General features: G+C 37.5%; 3 protein-coding genes across 3 annotated transcripts in view; all 3 read right to left on the reverse strand.

Annotated features, from left to right (window-relative positions):
* Positions 1 to 5,432, reverse strand: part of LOC107622249 (G-type lectin S-receptor-like serine/threonine-protein kinase At1g11330) — a 62,538-nt gene extending 57,106 nt beyond the window's left edge. Inside the window, exons 1-3 of the mRNA XM_021114857.1 lie at positions 4,025 to 5,432; positions 3,828 to 3,947; positions 3,421 to 3,584 (exon numbers count right to left, since the gene is read on the reverse strand). Coding sequence (XP_020970516.1) covers positions 3,421 to 3,584; positions 3,828 to 3,947; positions 4,025 to 5,330 — 1,590 coding nt within the window. The 5' untranslated portion in view covers positions 5,331 to 5,432. The remainder of the gene's footprint in view (positions 1 to 3,420; positions 3,585 to 3,827; positions 3,948 to 4,024) is intronic.
* LOC107622247 (G-type lectin S-receptor-like serine/threonine-protein kinase At1g11330) lies at positions 6,114 to 9,733 on the reverse strand. Its single transcript, XM_016324122.2, has 8 exons — positions 8,323 to 9,733; positions 8,131 to 8,238; positions 7,883 to 8,031; positions 7,597 to 7,807; positions 7,259 to 7,493; positions 7,028 to 7,178; positions 6,599 to 6,903; positions 6,114 to 6,372 (listed from the first exon to the last, which is right to left on the reverse strand). The coding sequence occupies exons 1-8, from the start codon at positions 9,569 to 9,571 to the stop codon at positions 6,330 to 6,332; spliced, it is 2,451 nt and encodes an 816-aa protein (XP_016179608.2). The 5' UTR covers positions 9,572 to 9,733; the 3' UTR covers positions 6,114 to 6,329.
* On the reverse strand, positions 10,320 to 13,910 carry LOC107619997 (G-type lectin S-receptor-like serine/threonine-protein kinase At1g11330). The gene is made up of 7 exons (XM_016322222.2): positions 12,481 to 13,910; positions 12,269 to 12,376; positions 11,853 to 11,986; positions 11,558 to 11,768; positions 11,125 to 11,356; positions 10,897 to 11,047; positions 10,320 to 10,806 (listed from the first exon to the last, which is right to left on the reverse strand). Exons 1-7 carry the CDS (start codon positions 13,733 to 13,735, stop codon positions 10,498 to 10,500), a joined length of 2,400 nt encoding a protein of 799 aa, XP_016177708.2. The 5' UTR covers positions 13,736 to 13,910; the 3' UTR covers positions 10,320 to 10,497.

Raw genomic sequence — 19,275 nt, forward strand, 5'->3', positions numbered from 1 at the left:
TGTCAAAGTAGGCAAATATGAAATCGAGAAGTTCAATGGGAAAAATGATTTTTCCTATTGGAGGATGCAGATGAAAAATCTGCTTATATCACAAAAGTTACACAAGGCACTAGTGAAAAAAGAGAAAAAGCCGGAAGGAATGAAAGATGAGGATTGGGAAGAATTAGATCTTGAGGCATGGGCTGCAATAATCTTATGCCTTGAGAGGGATGTTGCTTTCTTGGTGAACGAAGAAACAACTGCAGCAGGCGTCTGGACAAAGTTAGAGAGTAATTTCATGACGAAGACTCTAACTAACAGGATCTACTTAAAATCCAAATTGTATACATGCAAGATGGAGGAAGGCACCTCAATCCGAGAATATATCAATAAGTTTGATAGGATCATATCAAACTTAAAGGATATAGATGTGAAGGTTGATGATGAAGACCTGGCACTCATATTGCTACTTTTATTTCCAAAGTCCTATGAAAATCTGGTGCAGACATTGATGCTGGTGGGTGACACTCTGACCATGGATGAGACTGTAAAATCCCTAAAATTCCCTTACTTCTCTTTTTTCCAAATCAGAAACCCTAGTTCCCAAATTGGGAAACCCTGACCTTGAAACCCTTTACCCAGCCACCAGCCACACCCAAGGAAGAGAGAGACGTGAGATTCAGAGAGTGAGGGAGTCGCGAGGGAAAAAGAGGAAGTAGGGGGAGACCGGACCGCACCCAGTCGTCACCGCCGTGCTGCGTCCCGCTGTCGCCATCGTCGCGCCTGGTGCTGCACGCCGAGCTCGTTCCGCCATCGTCAACGCTGCCACATAGGAGAGAAGAGGGCGACGTGATGCAAGCTAAGGCCGAGAGGAAGGGGACGCCGTCGTGCCTTCATCGCGATTGATCCGCCGCCGCCGCTGCTAGGGTTCGTGGCTGCCACTTCTGTCACTGCCGACGAGCATGGAGAGAGAGAGATAGGAGTTCGCGTAGCAGAGAGGACGCGACAGAGGAGTCCGTTGAAGCTGGTCACCATCGCTGAAGCCTCCATGGTCGCTGCTGCCGACCGAGCCGGCGTTGCCGACCGAGCCGCTGCTGTTGGATCCGCCGTGGGAAGAAGGTGGGGAAAGGGGAAAGAATCTGTCACTGCTGCTGAGCTCTGCCCCTGTTTTTGGTTTGTCTTTCTAAAGCCGCTATTGTCATTGGAGATTGGAGGAAACTAGCAGAGAGGACGCGACAGAGGAGTCCGTTGAAGCTGGTCACCATCGCTGAAGCCTCCATGGTCGCTGCTGCCGACCGAGCCGGCGTTGCCGACCGAGCCGCTGCTGTTGGATCCGCCGTGGGAAGAAACGTGATGGTGGGGAAAGAATCTGTCACTGCTGCTGAGCTCTGCCCCTGTTTTTGGTTTGTCTTTCTAAAGCCGCTATTGTCATTGGAGATACATGATTGGAGGAAACCGTCACTGATGGAACTGCTGCTGCCATGGCCGCCGCGCCTCTACCGCCAAGAAACGCCTAGCTGTCGCCGTCAAAGCCAGCCTCGCCGCCGTTGTCGTAGTTGCAGATTTAGAGCTTCGAAGAGAGAGGAGTTCTCGGGGAGAGAGAAATGCCAAGGAAGAGGGACCATCCGTTGCTGCGCTGTTCCTGTTGCCGTTCGGATGTACCTGAGCCAAGCCATCGTCCTTGCCACCGGAGTTGTTGGTGTTGCTAGAGCTAAACCGCTCCTATCATTATCCCGGTCCAGCCTTTTTTCTTGATTTTGCTCTAGCTTTCATGTCCTATTATGCCACCATTTATTCTATCTTGTCCTTATTTTAATTCGATTTTAGTTTTGCCTATTTTAAATTCCCAGAACTATCGCCAACTCCATCTTGTCGCTACTCTGGTCCAAATTCTACGCAGTTTCGTACCCTTTAATTTGACACTACGGGTTTCGTCTCTTTGGTTCGTTAGGACCATGCTGTGAGTAGGCTTTACATTTATAACCGTTAAGCTTTTGGTTTATGCTATTATGAGTTTTTAATTATATTTATAAAACTATTATTGAAGAAATTTGATTTGATTAGAATAATTGATTTATTATAACTGAATAATTATTTTTATGAAATTCATACTTTAAAAATTTTACATGAGACTATATATATGTTTAATAAAGCTTTATATTATTTTAGAATATTGATTTTATTCGGATATATCCTTTTGAAATTTTAAAGTATTTGTTGGCACTCACTTTGAAATTATGAAATATGTTTTTATGATTGAGAAAATATGATTTTAAAAGATTTCTGATAAAAAAGTATTATCTGGTTGATTTGATTCGATACCTTATATATTTGAGAGATTAAAGATTTATTGTATTTGAAACTATATGTTTTGAATTGGTTTGGGAGGCTTGTATTAGAAAACCATAGTTAACGGCGATTATGACGTTAACTTAGATGTATCTAACTCAGACTCCAGCTAGCAGGGGTGTTGCTAGCCTAACGTGTAGGCCACACGTTAGATCTGTTATTCTGTTAGGACACACAAGAGGAAAGGGCTACCCATAGAGGTGGAGCCGCCCATGTGTGGACTTTTGATTTGATTTCTGTATAGAACTCCCTTGTTGATTCACCTATTATTATCAACTATTATTTTCTAATTAAAAATTACTTTAATAATGATGTTTATATGGTCTCATGTCGATTATAGATGTATTGTCTAGTCACTGAGTTGCAAAACTCACCATATTTTCTAAAAATATTTTTCAGGAGTAAATATTTGATTATGTGAGCCTTTCGATTCAAGAGTAATGATCTGCAATGGGTATCTGTTCTTTGTTGAGTTCTAAGATGTCATCTGCTCCATGTCACAGGCAGGATCCATCCATATTTATTTTATTTTTGTTTTTTAAATATATAATTATTCATTTTAGAAACTGTAAATTTATTTAAAATATTTGTAATTTTTTTATTCAACTTATATTTGAGTCGGTTAGGCTTGCTGAGGGATTATTTTCCTGAGCGCCAGTCATGGCTCATTTTCGGCCGTGACAGAGACGAGGGCATCACTTTTAGCGGATGATCTACGTAAGGTTGCTGCAAGTGTAATGTCATCTTCAAATGGAAGAGAGTATAATGATCAAGCACAAGGTTTGTTCGCGGCTAGAGGAAGGACTAATGAAAGAGGAAAAGGTAATAAGCGTGGAAAGTATAGGCCAAAATCTAGACCTCACGCGGAGAGAACATGCTTTAAATGTGGTGAGGATGGACATTTCAAAGCAAATTGTCCAAATAAGAAGATAACTTTCAAGAAACAGAACAATGACAACCCAAAAGAAAAGCAGGAAGCAAGCTACGTCTCAAATGATGAGGAGGATTGTTACTGTGTAACAGAACAATCTCATGAAATCTTCGGTAAGTGGGTTCTTGATTCAGGAGCCTCTCACCATATGTGTCCAATACCCTGTATACTAGTCCAAATCCTCCTTGCCCCATCTTATTAGCTAAGTGAAAGTTGTTTGTTGCAATTGCAAGCTTTCCAAACTCAAATTGGGAAAGCTCCGGGAGTTTGACTTTGCTTGGGTATTTTGTGTTGCTTATTGTAGGTATTCTGAAATTTGCTCTCTCTGTATCAAAGTACAAATTAATTAAAACAGGAAAGCATTTTTTTGGGGACAATGAATACCACATGGTCCACACTATTCATTATGTTTGTAAACTGCACAGCATATAATGCCAATAGAATAAATGATGAAACAGTAGTATTCAAGAGTCATATACAACTAACTACTAATTCTGCAGAAGCCATTAATATCATGAATTGGCAAAGCATGTAGTTTTGGTATATAGAAAGAATAATGATATATCACCTCTTATTGCAGTTTTTCTTTTCCACAGGATAAACGCGCAAATCAAAATCCCAATAGTTCCTACTGCTGAGACTGTAACTGCAATGATCACTGCGGCATGATTTTTCTTCTTCTGCTCATCTATTAATTAACCAAAGTAATTAAGTACGAAATCATCTGCATGCACATGTATGTGTATGTCATATATATACACTTACCAAGCTCAGAAGAGGGAACACGTATATAAAGATCGGTTCCTCCCATTGAGAATCTCTGTATGTCAATCAAGTTTCCACTCCACAGCATACAACCAATTCCAACATCATAAGCATACGCTTTGCAAGAGCAGTTTCCCAAACACGCAGTTCTGCAGTCAAAGTCAATGGAAGACAACCACTCAGCATAGTCTGGAACCTTGGTATTCTGAAGCTTCACAAACCCATCTTCTACTGCTACCGATTCAACACTACTATTATTTTTTATGACTTTCTCACTCTCACACTGCACAGGTGTCTTCCTAACACAGCCGCTGCTCCAGTTTTGTTTGTTCCACTCCTCTACATTCCTTGGAACATACCCTCTCAAACAAGTGCAGATAGGTGAAGTTTTAGGGTCGCAACTTGCAAATACTCCACACTTGCCATAAACACCGCACTCAGTGTTAATAACAGACCACATCATGGACCATTGCTTCTTTGAATAATCCCAGTAGTATTCATTTAAGTTTCCATCAACACCCAACGCGAACATCCTTAGATTATGATTTGCATAGCTATAAGAAAGATAGTAAGTGCCGTTGCTCTCTTCATCTTTTCCACTCATGTAGAACCCGTCAATATAATTTGCGGTCATGTCAGGTATCCCAATAAATATTTGACCGTTCCATGGGCCACTTCGCCAGTGAGGTTGACTCTCCCCTCTCCAGATGAACGCTTCAGGGATACTAAGGCGTTCAAGGCTCACAGAGAAGTCTCCAATGGATGGATCATGAGGAGTTCTCCACGAGGTTACGTTTACTTTCTTGCCGGTGATCCTGTTGGCGCTAATCTTCATGTTCTGCAGGAGCGTGTCTGTGGGGTGTTGGAAACTCTGCCACAGTATCGTCCCCGTGGCGTTATCTTGCAACACGAGGTTTCCGGTGGTAAGAAGCTGAGCACTTGTGGTGTTGGGGGATGCGATGTTTGACACATTCGTTGACCAAAGGATCTCATTATTACGTGCATCCATGACAACAAGGTTTCCATCCTCGGATATCTTGAGCACTGCTACACTACTAGCATCACCTATGATAGGTTGGTCTCTGTTAGCAACCCAGACGACAGGGGGGTTGGTTATGTACCAGATTCCGAGGTAAGATGATGATGATGAGTTGGTGGTAAGGTTGAAGAATCCAAGGTGGAACATACCATCCTTGGAGCTTAAAGTTTGAGGGGGCTTAAGGATATAAGAAGAGTTGATGGTGTCTAAGGAAGTCGCAAAAGTGAAGAGTAATAATAATAGTAGAAAGGATAGGTAGTGCTCCATGAAGATGCAGAGAAGGATAGATGAGGGAGTATGAAATGAATGGACAGATACAATGTAACCCAATGAAGATGGCAAGTTGATATAGTCATGTTGCTTTAATTTTGAATCTCTTGCATTGCATGTTGCAACTTGCCATGTTACTTTGGTACGTTAGAATAAAGACAACTTTTGGTGTCTACTCATGTCAATTCCAATTTGAGATGTGGTTATATATCATGAGAAGTGTCGTATAAGAGGCTACGACAAACTATAAGATTGTCCCTAAGAGACTTGGTCCATATTCGTTAATAAGTGATAATAAGTGAGTAGCTTGCAATGTAGCATTATCTCATTAATCTAAAATTTTGATTGTTTTAGTATTTCCTTTTAAAAGATAATCCATGATATATAGTCAGGTCGTCAGGGTCATAAGTCATTAACCCAAAAATAAAATTTATATATATAAAACAAAGCTTTTGGGATTGACTTTTTGGTGAAGACTGATATATGGTCATCTGGTCCGGTCCATTAGAAGAGGAGAGACAAAACAAATATGCAAGAAGGTGAGAGAAACTATGCTCCTATATTTTAGTAATGAAGGAAAAATATTAGATAATAAATATTTTATTGTGCTCAATTTCGTTAGGAACCAATTAGTAGCCAAGCTAACTCCAATCAACTAGTTGAAAAATAGTTTTTTTATCAAAAAAAAAAAAAATCCATTATCTTAATTTTTCAAATTTTAAAATTAGAAATAAGAAGAAATTGATTTAGTTGGCTTATATTGTAGTTGAAACTTTTTCTAACACTTGATTATTATTGAAATTAGTCAAACTACAACAGTCATTGTAGGTAGGCCTATCGCTTTTACACACAAAAAGACCCAACAAACCAAAATATGTGCATGCACCTCATAAATATGAACCCTGCTTCAGTCAAGGTAATAGTCACAATGATAATAGTGGTCACGCACTGAGATAGATTATATTATATTGCACGAAGAAAATTGAAATGTGGCCGTCAGAATTGATCACTCTTCGTCCCTTTTTTCTCTTTGGTTGGCCTGCCAGGGGAAATTATTTATTAAAGAGTGCATGTAATTTAGAACGACATAATATATAACAACGTATATATGTTATAACATGCACAAGAGTAAATAAAATTATCAGAACAAGAATGGATTTCGGGGAAAGATGATTGATCTTCTAACTAATTTGGATTTTTCAAGTTAAAATAAAACTAACAATTCTGATTTACAGCGAGCAGAGGTTAAATAACCAATCTGCTACCTTCCTTGGATGTTTGTTAAGCTGATATAATTGATGGAATATGATCCATCACTTCTATGAGAAGACTCTATATCCAACATTGTCTGCCTATGCATGAATGCTGGCTGCTTCGGCAGAGGAAGATTAACAGTTTCACTATTAAGCATTGAAATCACTGCAGTCATAGTAGGTCTATCCCTTGCAAGTTCTTGCACACACAAAAGCCCAATGTGAATGCACCTCATTATATCTGCAAGACTACTCATGTTTGCTACTTCTGGATCTATTAGAGCTGTAATCTTATCATCATTCCACAATTTCCATGCCTATAAACATCAAGAATCACATGAACTATCTAGTTAGTTAAACTTTAAAGTAAAAAATCATATCTTTTATGAAATAGATTTTCTGGAAATGAGATAAATAACTAGAGACATTAGAGATGCTTACAAATCCAATAAGGCTTAGAGATTCTGCATCTTCATAAAAACTAGTATTTTTTCTCTTGCTAACGATCTCCAATAATAAAACACCGAAACTGAATACATCGGATTTTTCTGAAAATAGTCCTTCCATAACATATTCCGGTGGCATATAACCACTGTATAAATCTAATGTTAATATTCTTAACTATTAATTTATATATAAAATTTTGGACAAAGACAATGAAAGATTCCTTACAATGTTCCGACAACCCTTCGAGTATTAGCCTCATCTTCCGTGTAACCAAAAATCTTTGCCATGCCAAAGTCTGAAATTTTAGCATTTAATTCTCCATCAAGTAATATATTGCTTAACTTCAAATCTCTATGTATAATCCTTAATCTAGAATCTCTGTGAAGATAAAGTAAGCCACGAGCTATTCCTTCGATTATATCAAAACGTTGTTCCCAACTTAGAATCTGTTTAGATGGATCTATATGATGACATGAAAAGGGTTAGAATATTTTAGCATAATATAAATATCATTGGTACTGATAAAGGAAGAGAACAAGATGAGTGAGAGGTTGATAGCTGACCAAACATATATGCATCAAGACTCCTATTTGGCATGTATTCATAGATCAAAATCTTTTCATCTCTTTCTATACAACATCCAAGAAGTCTGACAAGATTTCGATGTTGAAGCTTTGATATTACCAACACCTCATTCATAAATTCTTCTAGCCCTTGTCCAGATGCTCTTGAAAGCCTTTTAACTGCTATTTCCTGCCCATCTTCCAATGTACCCTATATGGAAATTTCAAAGCATGTAATCAAAACCATGATTTCCTGGGATGACAAATATTGGTGTCACAAACATACCTTATATACTGGTCCAAAACCCCCTTGTCCTAGCTTATTATCTAAGTGAAAGTTGTTTGTTGCTATAGCAAGCCTTTCAAACTCAAACTGTGAAAGCTCAAGAAGCTCATTTTTCTGAATTCTGACCTGAACTCTGGAATTTGCTCTATCTACATCCAAATATCAGTAAGAACATATAATTAAGGACAAATATATGAGCTTTTATATAGTCCATCAGAGTAGTAGAATGAATTAAAATGACAGATCACCTTTCCTTGAAGTTCTTTTCCACAAGATAAATGTGCATGACACAAGGACAATCACTCCTACCGTGACTGTAACTGAGATGATCACTGTTACATTATTTTTCTTTTTACCTGTCAACCAATGTTCAAATGGAAGTGAATCATTAATTTAGAGTACAGCTGCTAAAGAAAATTAAAGACAAGAAAAGAAGTTACCAAGATCTGAATTGGGGACCCGAATATAAAGATCTGTTCCTCCACTTGAGAACCTTTGAATGTCAATTAGGTTCCCACCCCATAGCATGCAACCAATACCAGCATCATATGCATATGCTTCACAAGAGCAGTTTCCAATGCACTGAGTTCTGCAATCATATTCAGTAGGAGAGAACCACTCTACAAAGTCTGGTGTCTTAGTATTCTGCAACTTCACAAACCCATTCTCTTCACACTGAAGAGCTTTCTTCCTAACACAACCGCTACTCCAATTTTGCCGATTCCATTCAGTAGCATTCTTTGGTTCAAACCCTGTTAAGCAGCTACAAATAGGTTCACTTGTGGGATCACAGATTCCAAATACTCCACACTTTCCATAAACATCACACTCTGAGTTAATAGCTGTCCATACGATTGACCAATTTCTCTTCCCATAATCCCAATAATAGTCTTTCATGTTTCCATCGGCTGTTAACACACAGATCAACAACAAGGACTGATTTGCAAAGGTGAAAGAAAGATAGTAAGTGCCGTTATCATCATACGATTTTTCCAAGTAAAATCCATCAAGATTGTTTATGTTATCTCCAGGTATTCCAAGAAAAGTTACACCGTTCCACGGACCGGTACGCCAGTAAGGTTGAACTCCCTTCCAGACGACCATTTCAGGGCTACTAAGGCCTTCGAGACTCAAGGAGAAGTCTCCAATGGATGGATCCTGAGGAGTTCTCCAGGAAGTGAGTTTTACTTTCTCACCAGTGATCCTGTTTGTGCTGAGCTGCATTTTCTGCAATAACGTGTTTGTAGGGTGTTGGACACTCTGCCATAGGAACCTTCCTGTGGTGTTTTCTTGCAGCACAAGGTTGCCGGTGTTAAGAAGCTGCGCCGTTGTGTTGGATGAAATATTGGAGAGGTTTGTTGACCAAACAAGAATCCTACTGTTGTTTGCATTATCCATGAGAAGAAGGTTTCCATCCTGAGATATTTGGAGTAAAGCAGAAGAAGAATCCTTTATAGGTTGGTCTCTGTTGGCAACCCACACCACAGGAGGGTTCGACATGTACCAGATTCCGAGGTAGGAGGAGTTTGTTGGCGTGAAGAATCCAAGGTGGAACATGCCATTATTAGAGCTTAAAGTTTCTGGTCCATTTAGGGGATCTGAGGGTGTGATAGTGTCTCTGGAATTTCCAACGTTCATGGATAGTAAGACCAAAACGGTTACGTCTATGAAATGTCTCGTTAGCTCCATAATCAGATGTTGATCCAAATTAGAGAGTTAGGAAGCAGATGATGAAGATGATCCTTCATTATTCCTAATTACTTTATTAAAGTCAATTGATTGTGTCACAATGATCTTGGGGGTCCAGTCGTTAGAAATACACAATTTTTGTTTATTATTTGTTAATTAAACTGGTCAAATAGACTCTGTAAAATACAAATAGATTAAAGTTGAGATGTGATCAAGCGACGTAGCTATATTGTTTCTTTCTATTGGCACGTCAACCCCGGCATCTAATACTTCTAGTCATCGTCTCTGTCATGAATCATCAATTGATGGGTACTTTTACATTGTCTATCAAAATTAAGCTCCCAGGTAAATTTAAACCAAAAAAAAAAAAAGACTTACAAATTGCATTCTTATGGGATAGAAACCTTCTGAGAGTTATATATAACTAGTGTATCAATTCATTTACTGTTTTATTTATCAAATGTGTATAAAAATAATAAAAATGAAATTAGTTAAGATGATAAGTAGTTTATAACTAAACTAAGAGATCTTGAGTTCTTGAAAATAGCAAAGAAATTATTTCTTTTATAAATTGTATATAATAAATAGTATTTTAGAAAAAAAATTTGTGCACTGACCATTTTCATAAGTCGTAAGCGAATATGCTACGTGTACACCAAAATCAGTCACCAGTATAAAATACATGTTGAAATACAAATAGGCTTGTTGGCCCGATATGAGAGATGATGACGATGATGAAATCATAGCCAATTAGCCACATGCATATTTTTTGGGTTCTTTAAAAATTTCAGTTCAGATATAACGGACTAAACAACAATTATTAGGTAGCTGCAAGCTATCAGCGTTAACTAAAATCTTGACAGTTTTCTGTTTTGAGTTTTCACTTTTATTGTTCAGAATTTTGCCGTATACCAAACAAAGTATTTTTATCTTCCTTGAATATTTGTTATGGTCACATTATTGATAGAACCTAATTCCTTATTTGTAAGAGAAGATTCTATATCAAGTATAGTCTGCCTTAGAATGAATGCTGGCTGTTTTGGAGGAGGAAGATTGATTGTCTCACTTTTAAGCATTGAAATCACTGAAGTCATTGTAGGCCTATCTCTTGCAAGCTCTTGTACACATAAAAGACCAATATGTATGCACCTCATTATATCTTCTTTGTTGCATGAGCTTGATATTTCTGGATCTATAAGAGATGCAATGTTATCTGCATTCCATAAATTCCATGCCTGCAAACATTAACAAGCATGTGTTAGTTGTTAAGCTTTAAAGTCAAAATAGAAATTCTTAGAATAAGGTAACTAGCTTAAGAGACTTACAAATCCTAAAAGATTCAAAGATTCAGCATCTTCATAAAAGCTGCTATTTTTTCTCTTACTAACAATTTCCAGCAGTAAAACACCAAAGCTAAATACATCAGACTTTTCCGAAAATAGTCCTTGTATAACGTATTCTGGTGACATATAACCGCTGCAGAAATTTTAAAGTTATTATTCTTAACTGTCATTATAAAATTTCAGACGAATAGTGTAGAAAAAAATTCTTACTATGTTCCAACAACCCTTCTAGTATTGACCACATCTTGAGTCCGTGTAAAAATCTTTGCCATGCCAAAATCGGCAATTTTTGGATTTAGCTCTTCATCAAGTAATATGTTACTCATCTTTAAATCTCTATGTATAATTCTTAGTCTAGAATCTCTGTGAAGGTAAAGCAAGCCCCTTGCTATTCCTTCAATTATACTGAAACGTTTTTCCCAATTCAGTATTTGTGATTGATCTGTCATGCAATTAAAAGGATAGAATTATCATTTGTCTGATAAAATATGAATAAAAAACAACTTAACAGAATAAAAGACTATATATTTAAAGAGATTCACAATCAATTTTACTGCCTCTTTTCCTTTTCACCTTATTTCCATGATTCATCTTAGTATATCTTTGGTATGTAATAAAGTGGAGATGGTTTGCAGGAACTCACCGAACATATATGCATCTAGACTTTTGTTTGGCATGTACTCATAGATCAAAATCTTCTCATCTCCTTCTATACAACATCCAAAAAGTCTAACGAGATTAAAATGTTGAAGCTTTGATATTACCATAACCTCATTCATAAATTCTTCGTATCCTTGCCCGGACGATCTTGAAAGCCTTTTAACTGCTATTTCCTGTCCATCTTCCAATGTTCCCTGAAATAATGTTTTAGAAGTTATTAGGAATTAAAATTCATGATTTGGGACATGGTGAAATTCAATGTTTACCAACCAACATACCTTATATACTGGGCCATAACCTCCTTCCCCTAGCTTATTTGATAGATTAAAGTTATTTGTTGCAGCAACAAGTCTTTTAAACTCAAATTGGGAAAGCTCTGGGAATTTCACTAGGTCATTGTTTTTCGCTTTCTCTGTATTCAAAATGATAAACAATCTGCATCTTATTAATATTAATAGGAAAAGCATATAGTATTTCCCATATCACTAAGAAAATAAAGCAATATTAGTATTCTATACAAAGAAAATCTGTATTGAAAGCACTTGCTGCTTTGGAAAAGTGATTAATTATAGGATGAGTATAAATCCACTATGTTGAGTGAAATTAGTTCGATTCCAATTAGGCCACATTTTCAAACATACGAAGCACATGTCTTTGATTTAAGTCTATGAGGCAGTAGAATTAGAGATATGACCTCTGATTTGAATCCTTTTCCAGAAGATATAAGCACAGATGAGAATGATAGCGGCTCCTACTATGACTGGCACTGCAATGACCACTGTGACATTTTTCTTGTCTTCACCTGTTAACCATTTGGATTTGGATGTCATATGCAACAAATTCATCAGTTTGATATGGATAACAAGATTGTCACAGTCCAAACAACAAAGAAATAAAAGAGGGTACCAAGCTCTGAATTGGGAACTCGAATGTAAAGATCAATTCCTCCAGCTGAGAAGCTTTGTATGTCAGTTAAGTTTGCAGTCCACACCATACAACCAGTGCCAGCATCATATGCATATGCTGTGCAGGAGCAGTTCCCCAAGCACTGGCCTCTGCAGTCGTTTCCAATCGCGGTAGACGACCACTTGATAGAGGCTGGAACCTTGGCATTCTGCAACTTCACAAATCCATCATTCTCACACTGAAAAGGTTCCTTCCTAACACAACCTCTGCTCCAGTTCTGTTTATTCCACTCCTCAGGATTCCTTGGCTTATACCCTCTCAAACAGCTGCAAATCGGAGATCTAGTAGAATCACAAATTCCAAACTCTCCACACTTGCCATACACATCACACTCTGAATTTATAGCTAACCACGAGTCGAGCCATTCTCCCTTTTCATGATCCCAATATGTTTCATGTAGGTTTCCATCAGCACTCAACATGTAGTAGTATACAGAATCAGGATTGTTTGAGTAGTTGTAAGCAAGATAGTAATTAGTAATTCCATTATCCATGTCTTCCACACCTAAGTAAAACCCTGAAAGAAAGTTGCTTCTCATGTCAGGTATGCCAAGAAACTTTTGACTATTCCATGGACCACTGCGCCAGTGAGGTTGGCTCCCTCTCCATATCATCACTTCCGGGATATTCAGGTGTTCAAGACTCACTGAGAATTCTCCAATGGATGGATCCTGGAGGCTTCTCCACGAAGTCAGTTTTATTCTCTCCCCGCTAATGTTACCGGTACCGAGTTCCATTCCCTGCAGGAAAGTGTTTGTGGGGTGTTGGAAACTCTGCCACAGGATCCTTCCTGTGGAGTTTTCTTGCAACACAAGGTTGCCGTTGTTTTGAAGCTTAGCTAATGTGTTAGATGAAATATTGGAGGCCTTTGTTGACCAAAGGACCACACTTTTTGAGTTCGTCACAACAAGGTTTCCATCCTTTGATATCTTGAGCAGCCCAGAAGATGAAGAATCAGTTATTGGTTGGTTCCTGTTGGCAACCCATACGACAGAGGGTTTGGTCATGAACCAGATACCGAGGTAGGATGAAAAGGTTGATGAGTTAGTAGGGGTGAAAAATCCAAGGTGGAACAAACCATTACTGGAGCTTAAAGTTTCGGAGGCATTAAGGATGTAGGAAGAGGAGATGGTGTCCAAGGAAGTGCAAGTGGAAAAAAGTGCTAGTAGCAAAACCAGTGACCCCATAAGCATCATTAATGAATGGGTTGGAGATTTTAGGAATGAATTAGTGATAGATTATGTCAGATCAAATCTTAACCATCACAAAGAAAGTTCATGTTTCAAATAAATCAGGAATATAGTTTTCAACCAAACAGATATTAAAGGATGACCTTATGTTACCTCAACATAAACCTGCTATAAGATTAGTCGTGGTGGTTGTGTAATCTAATTGGCTGGCTTCGTTGTAAATAATTTCAAGGCTTGACAAGATAGTTAAGAAACCGGTCTTTCAAGGACATCATAGCAGTATTATTTGGAAAAGTAAATCGCACGTGGTATACTTGTATTAGAGTTTGTTTATTCATCATAAATATCAAATAGGGTAAAAATCTCTTTATTCATTTATTTTTTTAAAATTATGAGTATTGTCTTATTGAAAGCGATCATGTTTCAGCATTTATTTATTTATTTTTTAAAAAATCAACTCTTTTAGCATTGATTTTTCCAACTCAAATATGAAATCGCTAATAATGGTCAAAATGGTCTCAAATATGTAAGATACCATGTACTATGGAACCAAAAACATAAATAAATAAACAAATAAAGAAAAAAAATCTATCTATTCTTAATATATAAAAATAAATGAATAAGTTTATTCACATTACTTTTAAGACATTGATGAGTTTGGAAAACTCTAAAATAACATTTGTGATGACTAAACATTATTAATTTAATTAATTGCAAAAAATATTAATTCATATAAGGTGATGAAATTTATTTTTGCTATACAGGTTCTGACTGGGCCAAAAATAAAAGAAAAATGATTGCAAGCCCAAGTGTTTTATAAATACATTCAGCATTTATGCAAAAATGTTTTGTTTGTTGTGGCTGAATTATTATTCTTGTTATTGGGACAGAATTGATCTTAATTAGCCCAAATCAACTTTGTTAGAAAGATCCATTAGCTTGGTCCACAATTGATAAAAAGAGAGAAGGAGATCCATGCATGCTTCCACGGAAATCAAACTCATCTTTGGATGGATTTCAAATTTTGTTTTATTTCAATTAATGCAGACTTTGGAAAATGGAAAGAGAAAGTAAAGAAATGATGTGATAGCCTTAAGTGCTCTACACGCTTCTACGCTTGGGTTTCGAAATAATTTAATTCATTTCACTCTCTTTCCTAGCTTCACTAAAAGCAAATCATTTCTTTTATTAATTTGTAAAGATCACTTAAGTGTTTTCTTTTTCTTCTCTCTCATTTATTTCTCTTCTCTTTCGGTCATATCAAACACAGAGAAAGCATGGAGGCTATGGCTAGACACCGAAAGAAAAAACAAGCAACAAAGACCATCACAATGATGGCAAGAAAAAGCAAACTCAAAGTATGCTGTGGTTAAGATTCTCATTCACTTGTGGTAAGATTTTGTGATGAGATCTTGGCTTCTCCATACCAAAAATGGTTGAAGAAGATCTCGGTCAGAGAAGAAAATCTTTGGAGAGGATGGCTTGTCTCTGATTCTGCTCAACCACCACAGGAGGTAGCTACAGTGGCTACGTAATGGGAGAGGCAGAGATTGGAGCAGATGAAGCAATCATCATCATGAAGCATCAAGGGCCAGAAGTTCATCTTGGAAAGCAAGGCAAGGATGAAGGGCTCGGATTGATGAAGATTGGTGACCAAGGAAGGACTAGAGGTAATTGCATGTTGGGTTTTGCATGAGTTATCCCTTCTCTCTCTCTGGCCGAACCGGTTCTGTTTGAAGAAGAAGAAGATTGGCTTGGTTTGTTTGGTTTCAACCTTGAAGGCTTCTCCCTATAAGTAAGGGTGAACAGTCAGGGTTTAATTCAAGGAGTGAGAGTGCAAGGCACAGAGTTCTCATAGCTACCTAAGCTAACAGAAGTTCTTCTCCTTCAATGTTCTTCATTTTATAATTTTTCTGTTTAATTTTGTCATGTCTTGAGTCTCATGGAAAAAGGCAAACAGTGAGGTTTGTATGAAAAAACCATAGAGCAGAAAAAGACAGAGAGTGCAAAATTAAAAGAAAAAGTCATAGATGTCCTTAGAGTTTCTTTGTACATCTGTGTTGTGTTTCATGATTCTGTGGGAATCCCCTTGTAAGTTGGGTTAGCACTTTACAGTTGAAAGCTTGGCAGTGACCAAGTCAAGTTCAGTTTGGGATTAGATTCTGGACTTGTCCCAGATAGGAAGGGTAGTTCCTAGGGAGAATTGGTGTTTGTAATAAAAAATGATTATAGTGAAATTCCATCATTGTTGTGATGGAGACTGGATGTAGGCTGCCTTGCACTTAGCAGCTGAACCAAGATATATCTTGGTGTAAATCTCTCTCTCTTCTACTCCATTTCTATTTCTGCTGCCCAAGAGATAAAACTGAAAATATCTCGTGCTGACTGACGAGACAAAAAGAAAAGTCTCGTGGCTGGGGATGAGACAAAAGAAAAAGTCTCGTGGCTAGTTACGAGATAAAAAGACAAAAAGTTTCCAGAAGTGGTTTCAAAAGCCAGCAAGTATTGTCAAGTGAAAAGGGGGCTAAGATTCAAACCCCCCTTCTCTTAGCCACTGATAACCATCAATTGGTATCAGAGCTTGGTCTCTAAGAGATCAAGCTTTGCAACTTGGAGTAAAGATCCAGATGGCAGAAAATAGTGGCTTAAATCTGGTGTCCTACAATCTGACCGAAGGACAATCAAGCAACAGACCTCCTCTTTTCAATGGGGAAAATTACACCTATTGGAAGGAGAGAATGAAGATCTTTGTGCAAGCAGTGGACTACAAACTTTGGAAGATTATCCTTGAAGATCCTCAATATCCAACCGTAACAAGTGCCGAAGGAGTTGTCACTCCTAAACCAGAAGCAAGCTGGACTGAAGAAGACAGAAAGAAGGTTGAGCTCAACGCCAAGGCTATCAACTTGCTCAACTGTGCTATCAGCTTCGAGGAGTACCGACGAGTATCACGATGCACAATAGCAAAGGAAATCTGGGACAAACTCCTAATTACTCATGAAGAAACCACCATTGTAAAGAAGACCAGGATAGATATGTTAAACAGAGAGTATGAAATGTTTGCAATGAAGGAAGGAGAATCCATTGATGAGCTGTTTGAGCGCTTCAACACCATTATTGTCGGCTTGGATGCTATGGGAATCAAGTATCCTAAATCTGTGCTAGTGAGAAGAGTGTTGAGATATCTCACAAAAGAGTGGGAAACAAAAGCATTAATTATTTCTGAGAGTAGTGGTATTGACTCCATGACATATGATGATTTGAGAGGAAATTTACTTGCTTTTGAAAACACCTATTTGAAAAAGGATTCAAAAAAGAAAGGAATAGCTTGCTCATCTGTTACTAACCCTCTGGATGATGAATCCAGTGATAACTCATCTGAAAATGAATTTGTGTTTGCCAAAAAATTCAGGAAAATGGTGAAGCTCAAGGAGAGAGGTAAAGGAGGCAGTTCAAGAAAACAGAAGAAAGATTTCAACAAGGTGACTTGCTACAACTGTAAGGAGACGGGGCATTTCAAATCTGACTGCCCCAAGTTGAAGAAGGAAGAAAAGCCGAAGAGAGGAAAGGAAAAGGGACTGATGGCTTCATGGGAAGATCTGGAAAATGACTCTGAAGACGATGAAGAATCTGAAACAAAGTCTCAACCATGCCTTATGGCTGACCACGTTGAACAGGTAATCATCCCTAACCCTGACACTGAATCTCTTCATCTTATGATAGATCATCTTTCTGAAAAAATAAGATGCTTTTTGCTGGATAATCAAGATCTTGAACAACAAATCACCATCCTTAAAGCAGAAAACAATTTTCTCAAAGAAAAAGTAAGGGAGGCCGAAACTGCTTGTGAACTTGTTGAAGAAAATAAGCAGCTAAAAGCCCAACTTAGGAACTGTGAAAGTGACCATTCAGTTGTTGCATATGTAAACTGTTTTAAAGAAAATGAAGAGTTGCTTAAAGAGGTCAAAAGACTTAAAGATGACTTAGCCAAGTTCACTCAAAGTTCTGAAAATCTAAATCAAATCTTGGCTAGTCAAAAATCTCTTTATGATAAAGCTGCCTTGGGGTTCCATAAATCTGTTGAGAAACCTTACTTTGAAAACATTGCTTCATCTTCCAATAATACAAGGTTTCAAAACCCAACAAGCTTTAACAAAATAGCAACTCCAAGGTTTTGTAGGCTATGCAACCGAAATGGACAATTTCCCATTCAATGCTTTTTTGGTGAGAGGATGATTGGTGATAAGGTTTACAAGGTTGTTTTTTATTATAATGGTTTAGGATACAAGAGATGGTTTAATGTGAAAGGATCCAAGAAAATTTGGATACCTAAGGTCACTTGAGTTTGTTTTGTAGGTATGCCTAGCATCCAAACGGAAGGAGAATATGTGGTATATGGACAGCGGATGCTCTAGGCATATGACCGGAAAGACAACCTTCTTCATAAAGCTTGATGAATATGATGGAGAATTTGTCACTTTTGGTGACGATGCTAAAGGAAAGATTGTGGCTGTTGGGAAAGTTGGTAAAAGCTTTTCATCTTGTATAAATGATGTTCTTCTTGTAAATAGTTTGAAACATAATTTACTTAGTGTAAGTCAATTGTGTGATCTAGGTTTTGAAGTTATTTTTAGAAAATTTGTGTGTTTGATTGTTTGTGAAAAATCTAGGGATATTTTATTTGAGGCTAAAAGGTGCAATAATGTGTATGGATTGACTCTTGATGACTTGAAAGAACAAAATGTAACATGTTTTACTTCTCTTGAATCTGAAAAATGGCTATGGCATAGAAAGTTGGGTCATGCTAGCATGTACCAAATTTCTAAGCTAGTTAAGAAAAATTTGGTTAGAGGAATTCCAAATATCAAATTTGATAAGGATCTTACTTGTGATGCTTGCCAATTGGGCAAACAAGTAAAATTCTCTTTTAAACCAAAAGATGGAATCTCAACCAAAAGGCCATTAGAGATGTTACACATTGATCTTTTTTCTCCAACAAGAACTCAGTTTAGGAGGTAAACACTATGGTCTTGTTGTGGTAGATGACTACTCTAGATTTGGTTGGGTACTTTTTCTTGCTCATAAAAATGATGCTTTCCATGCATTTTCAACCCTTTGCAAGAAAATCCAAAATGAAAAAGATTTAAAAATTGCCCATTTGAGAAGTGATCACGGAAGAGAATTTGAAAACCAAGACTTTGAAAAATTCTGTGATGACTTTGGAATTGCTCATAACTTTTCATGCCCTAGAACCCCTCAACAAAATGGGGTGGTTGAGAGAAGGAATAGAAGCCTTCAAGAGATGACTAGGGCCATGCTTTGTGAGAATGAGATTCCTAAATTTCTATGGGCTGAAGCTGTAAATACAGCTTGTTACATTTTGAATAGGACAATTGTTAGAAAAGGGTTGAAGAAAACTTCATATGAGCTATGGAAAGGAACCCCTCCAAATCTTAAGTATTTTCATGTTTTTGGATGCAAATGCTTTGTACTTAACAATAAAGAAAACCTTGGTAAATTTGATCCAAAATCCTATGAAGGGATGT

This window comes from Arachis ipaensis, chromosome B10 (genome assembly GCF_000816755.2).
Source record: "Arachis ipaensis cultivar K30076 chromosome B10, Araip1.1, whole genome shotgun sequence".
In the NCBI taxonomy this organism is placed as follows: domain Eukaryota; kingdom Viridiplantae; phylum Streptophyta; class Magnoliopsida; order Fabales; family Fabaceae; genus Arachis; species Arachis ipaensis.

Excerpts from the sequence above, each read along its gene's own strand:
- LOC107622247 (XM_016324122.2), bottom strand. The coding sequence starts at position 9,571 with ATGGAGCTAACGAGACATTTCATAGACGTAACCGTTTTGGTCTTACTA. Across the intron at positions 8,032-8,130 it reads GAAAAGAACTTCAAGGAAAG|ATAGAGCAAATTCCAGAGTT; the intron begins GTGATCTGTCAT and ends ATTTGGATGTAG. Across the intron at positions 7,808-7,882 it reads GTTTTGGACCAGTATATAAG|GGTACATTGGAAGATGGGCA; the intron begins GTATGTTTGTGA and ends ATTTCCATATAG.
- LOC107619997 (XM_016322222.2), bottom strand. The coding sequence starts at position 13,735 with ATGATGCTTATGGGGTCACTGGTTTTGCTACTAGCACTTTTTTCCACT. Across the intron at positions 11,987-12,268 it reads GAAAAGGATTCAAATCAGAG|AGAAAGCGAAAAACAATGAC; the intron begins GTCATATCTCTA and ends TTTTGAATACAG. Across the intron at positions 11,357-11,557 it reads TCTAGATGCATATATGTTCG|ATCAATCACAAATACTGAAT; the intron begins GTGAGTTCCTGC and ends ATTGCATGACAG.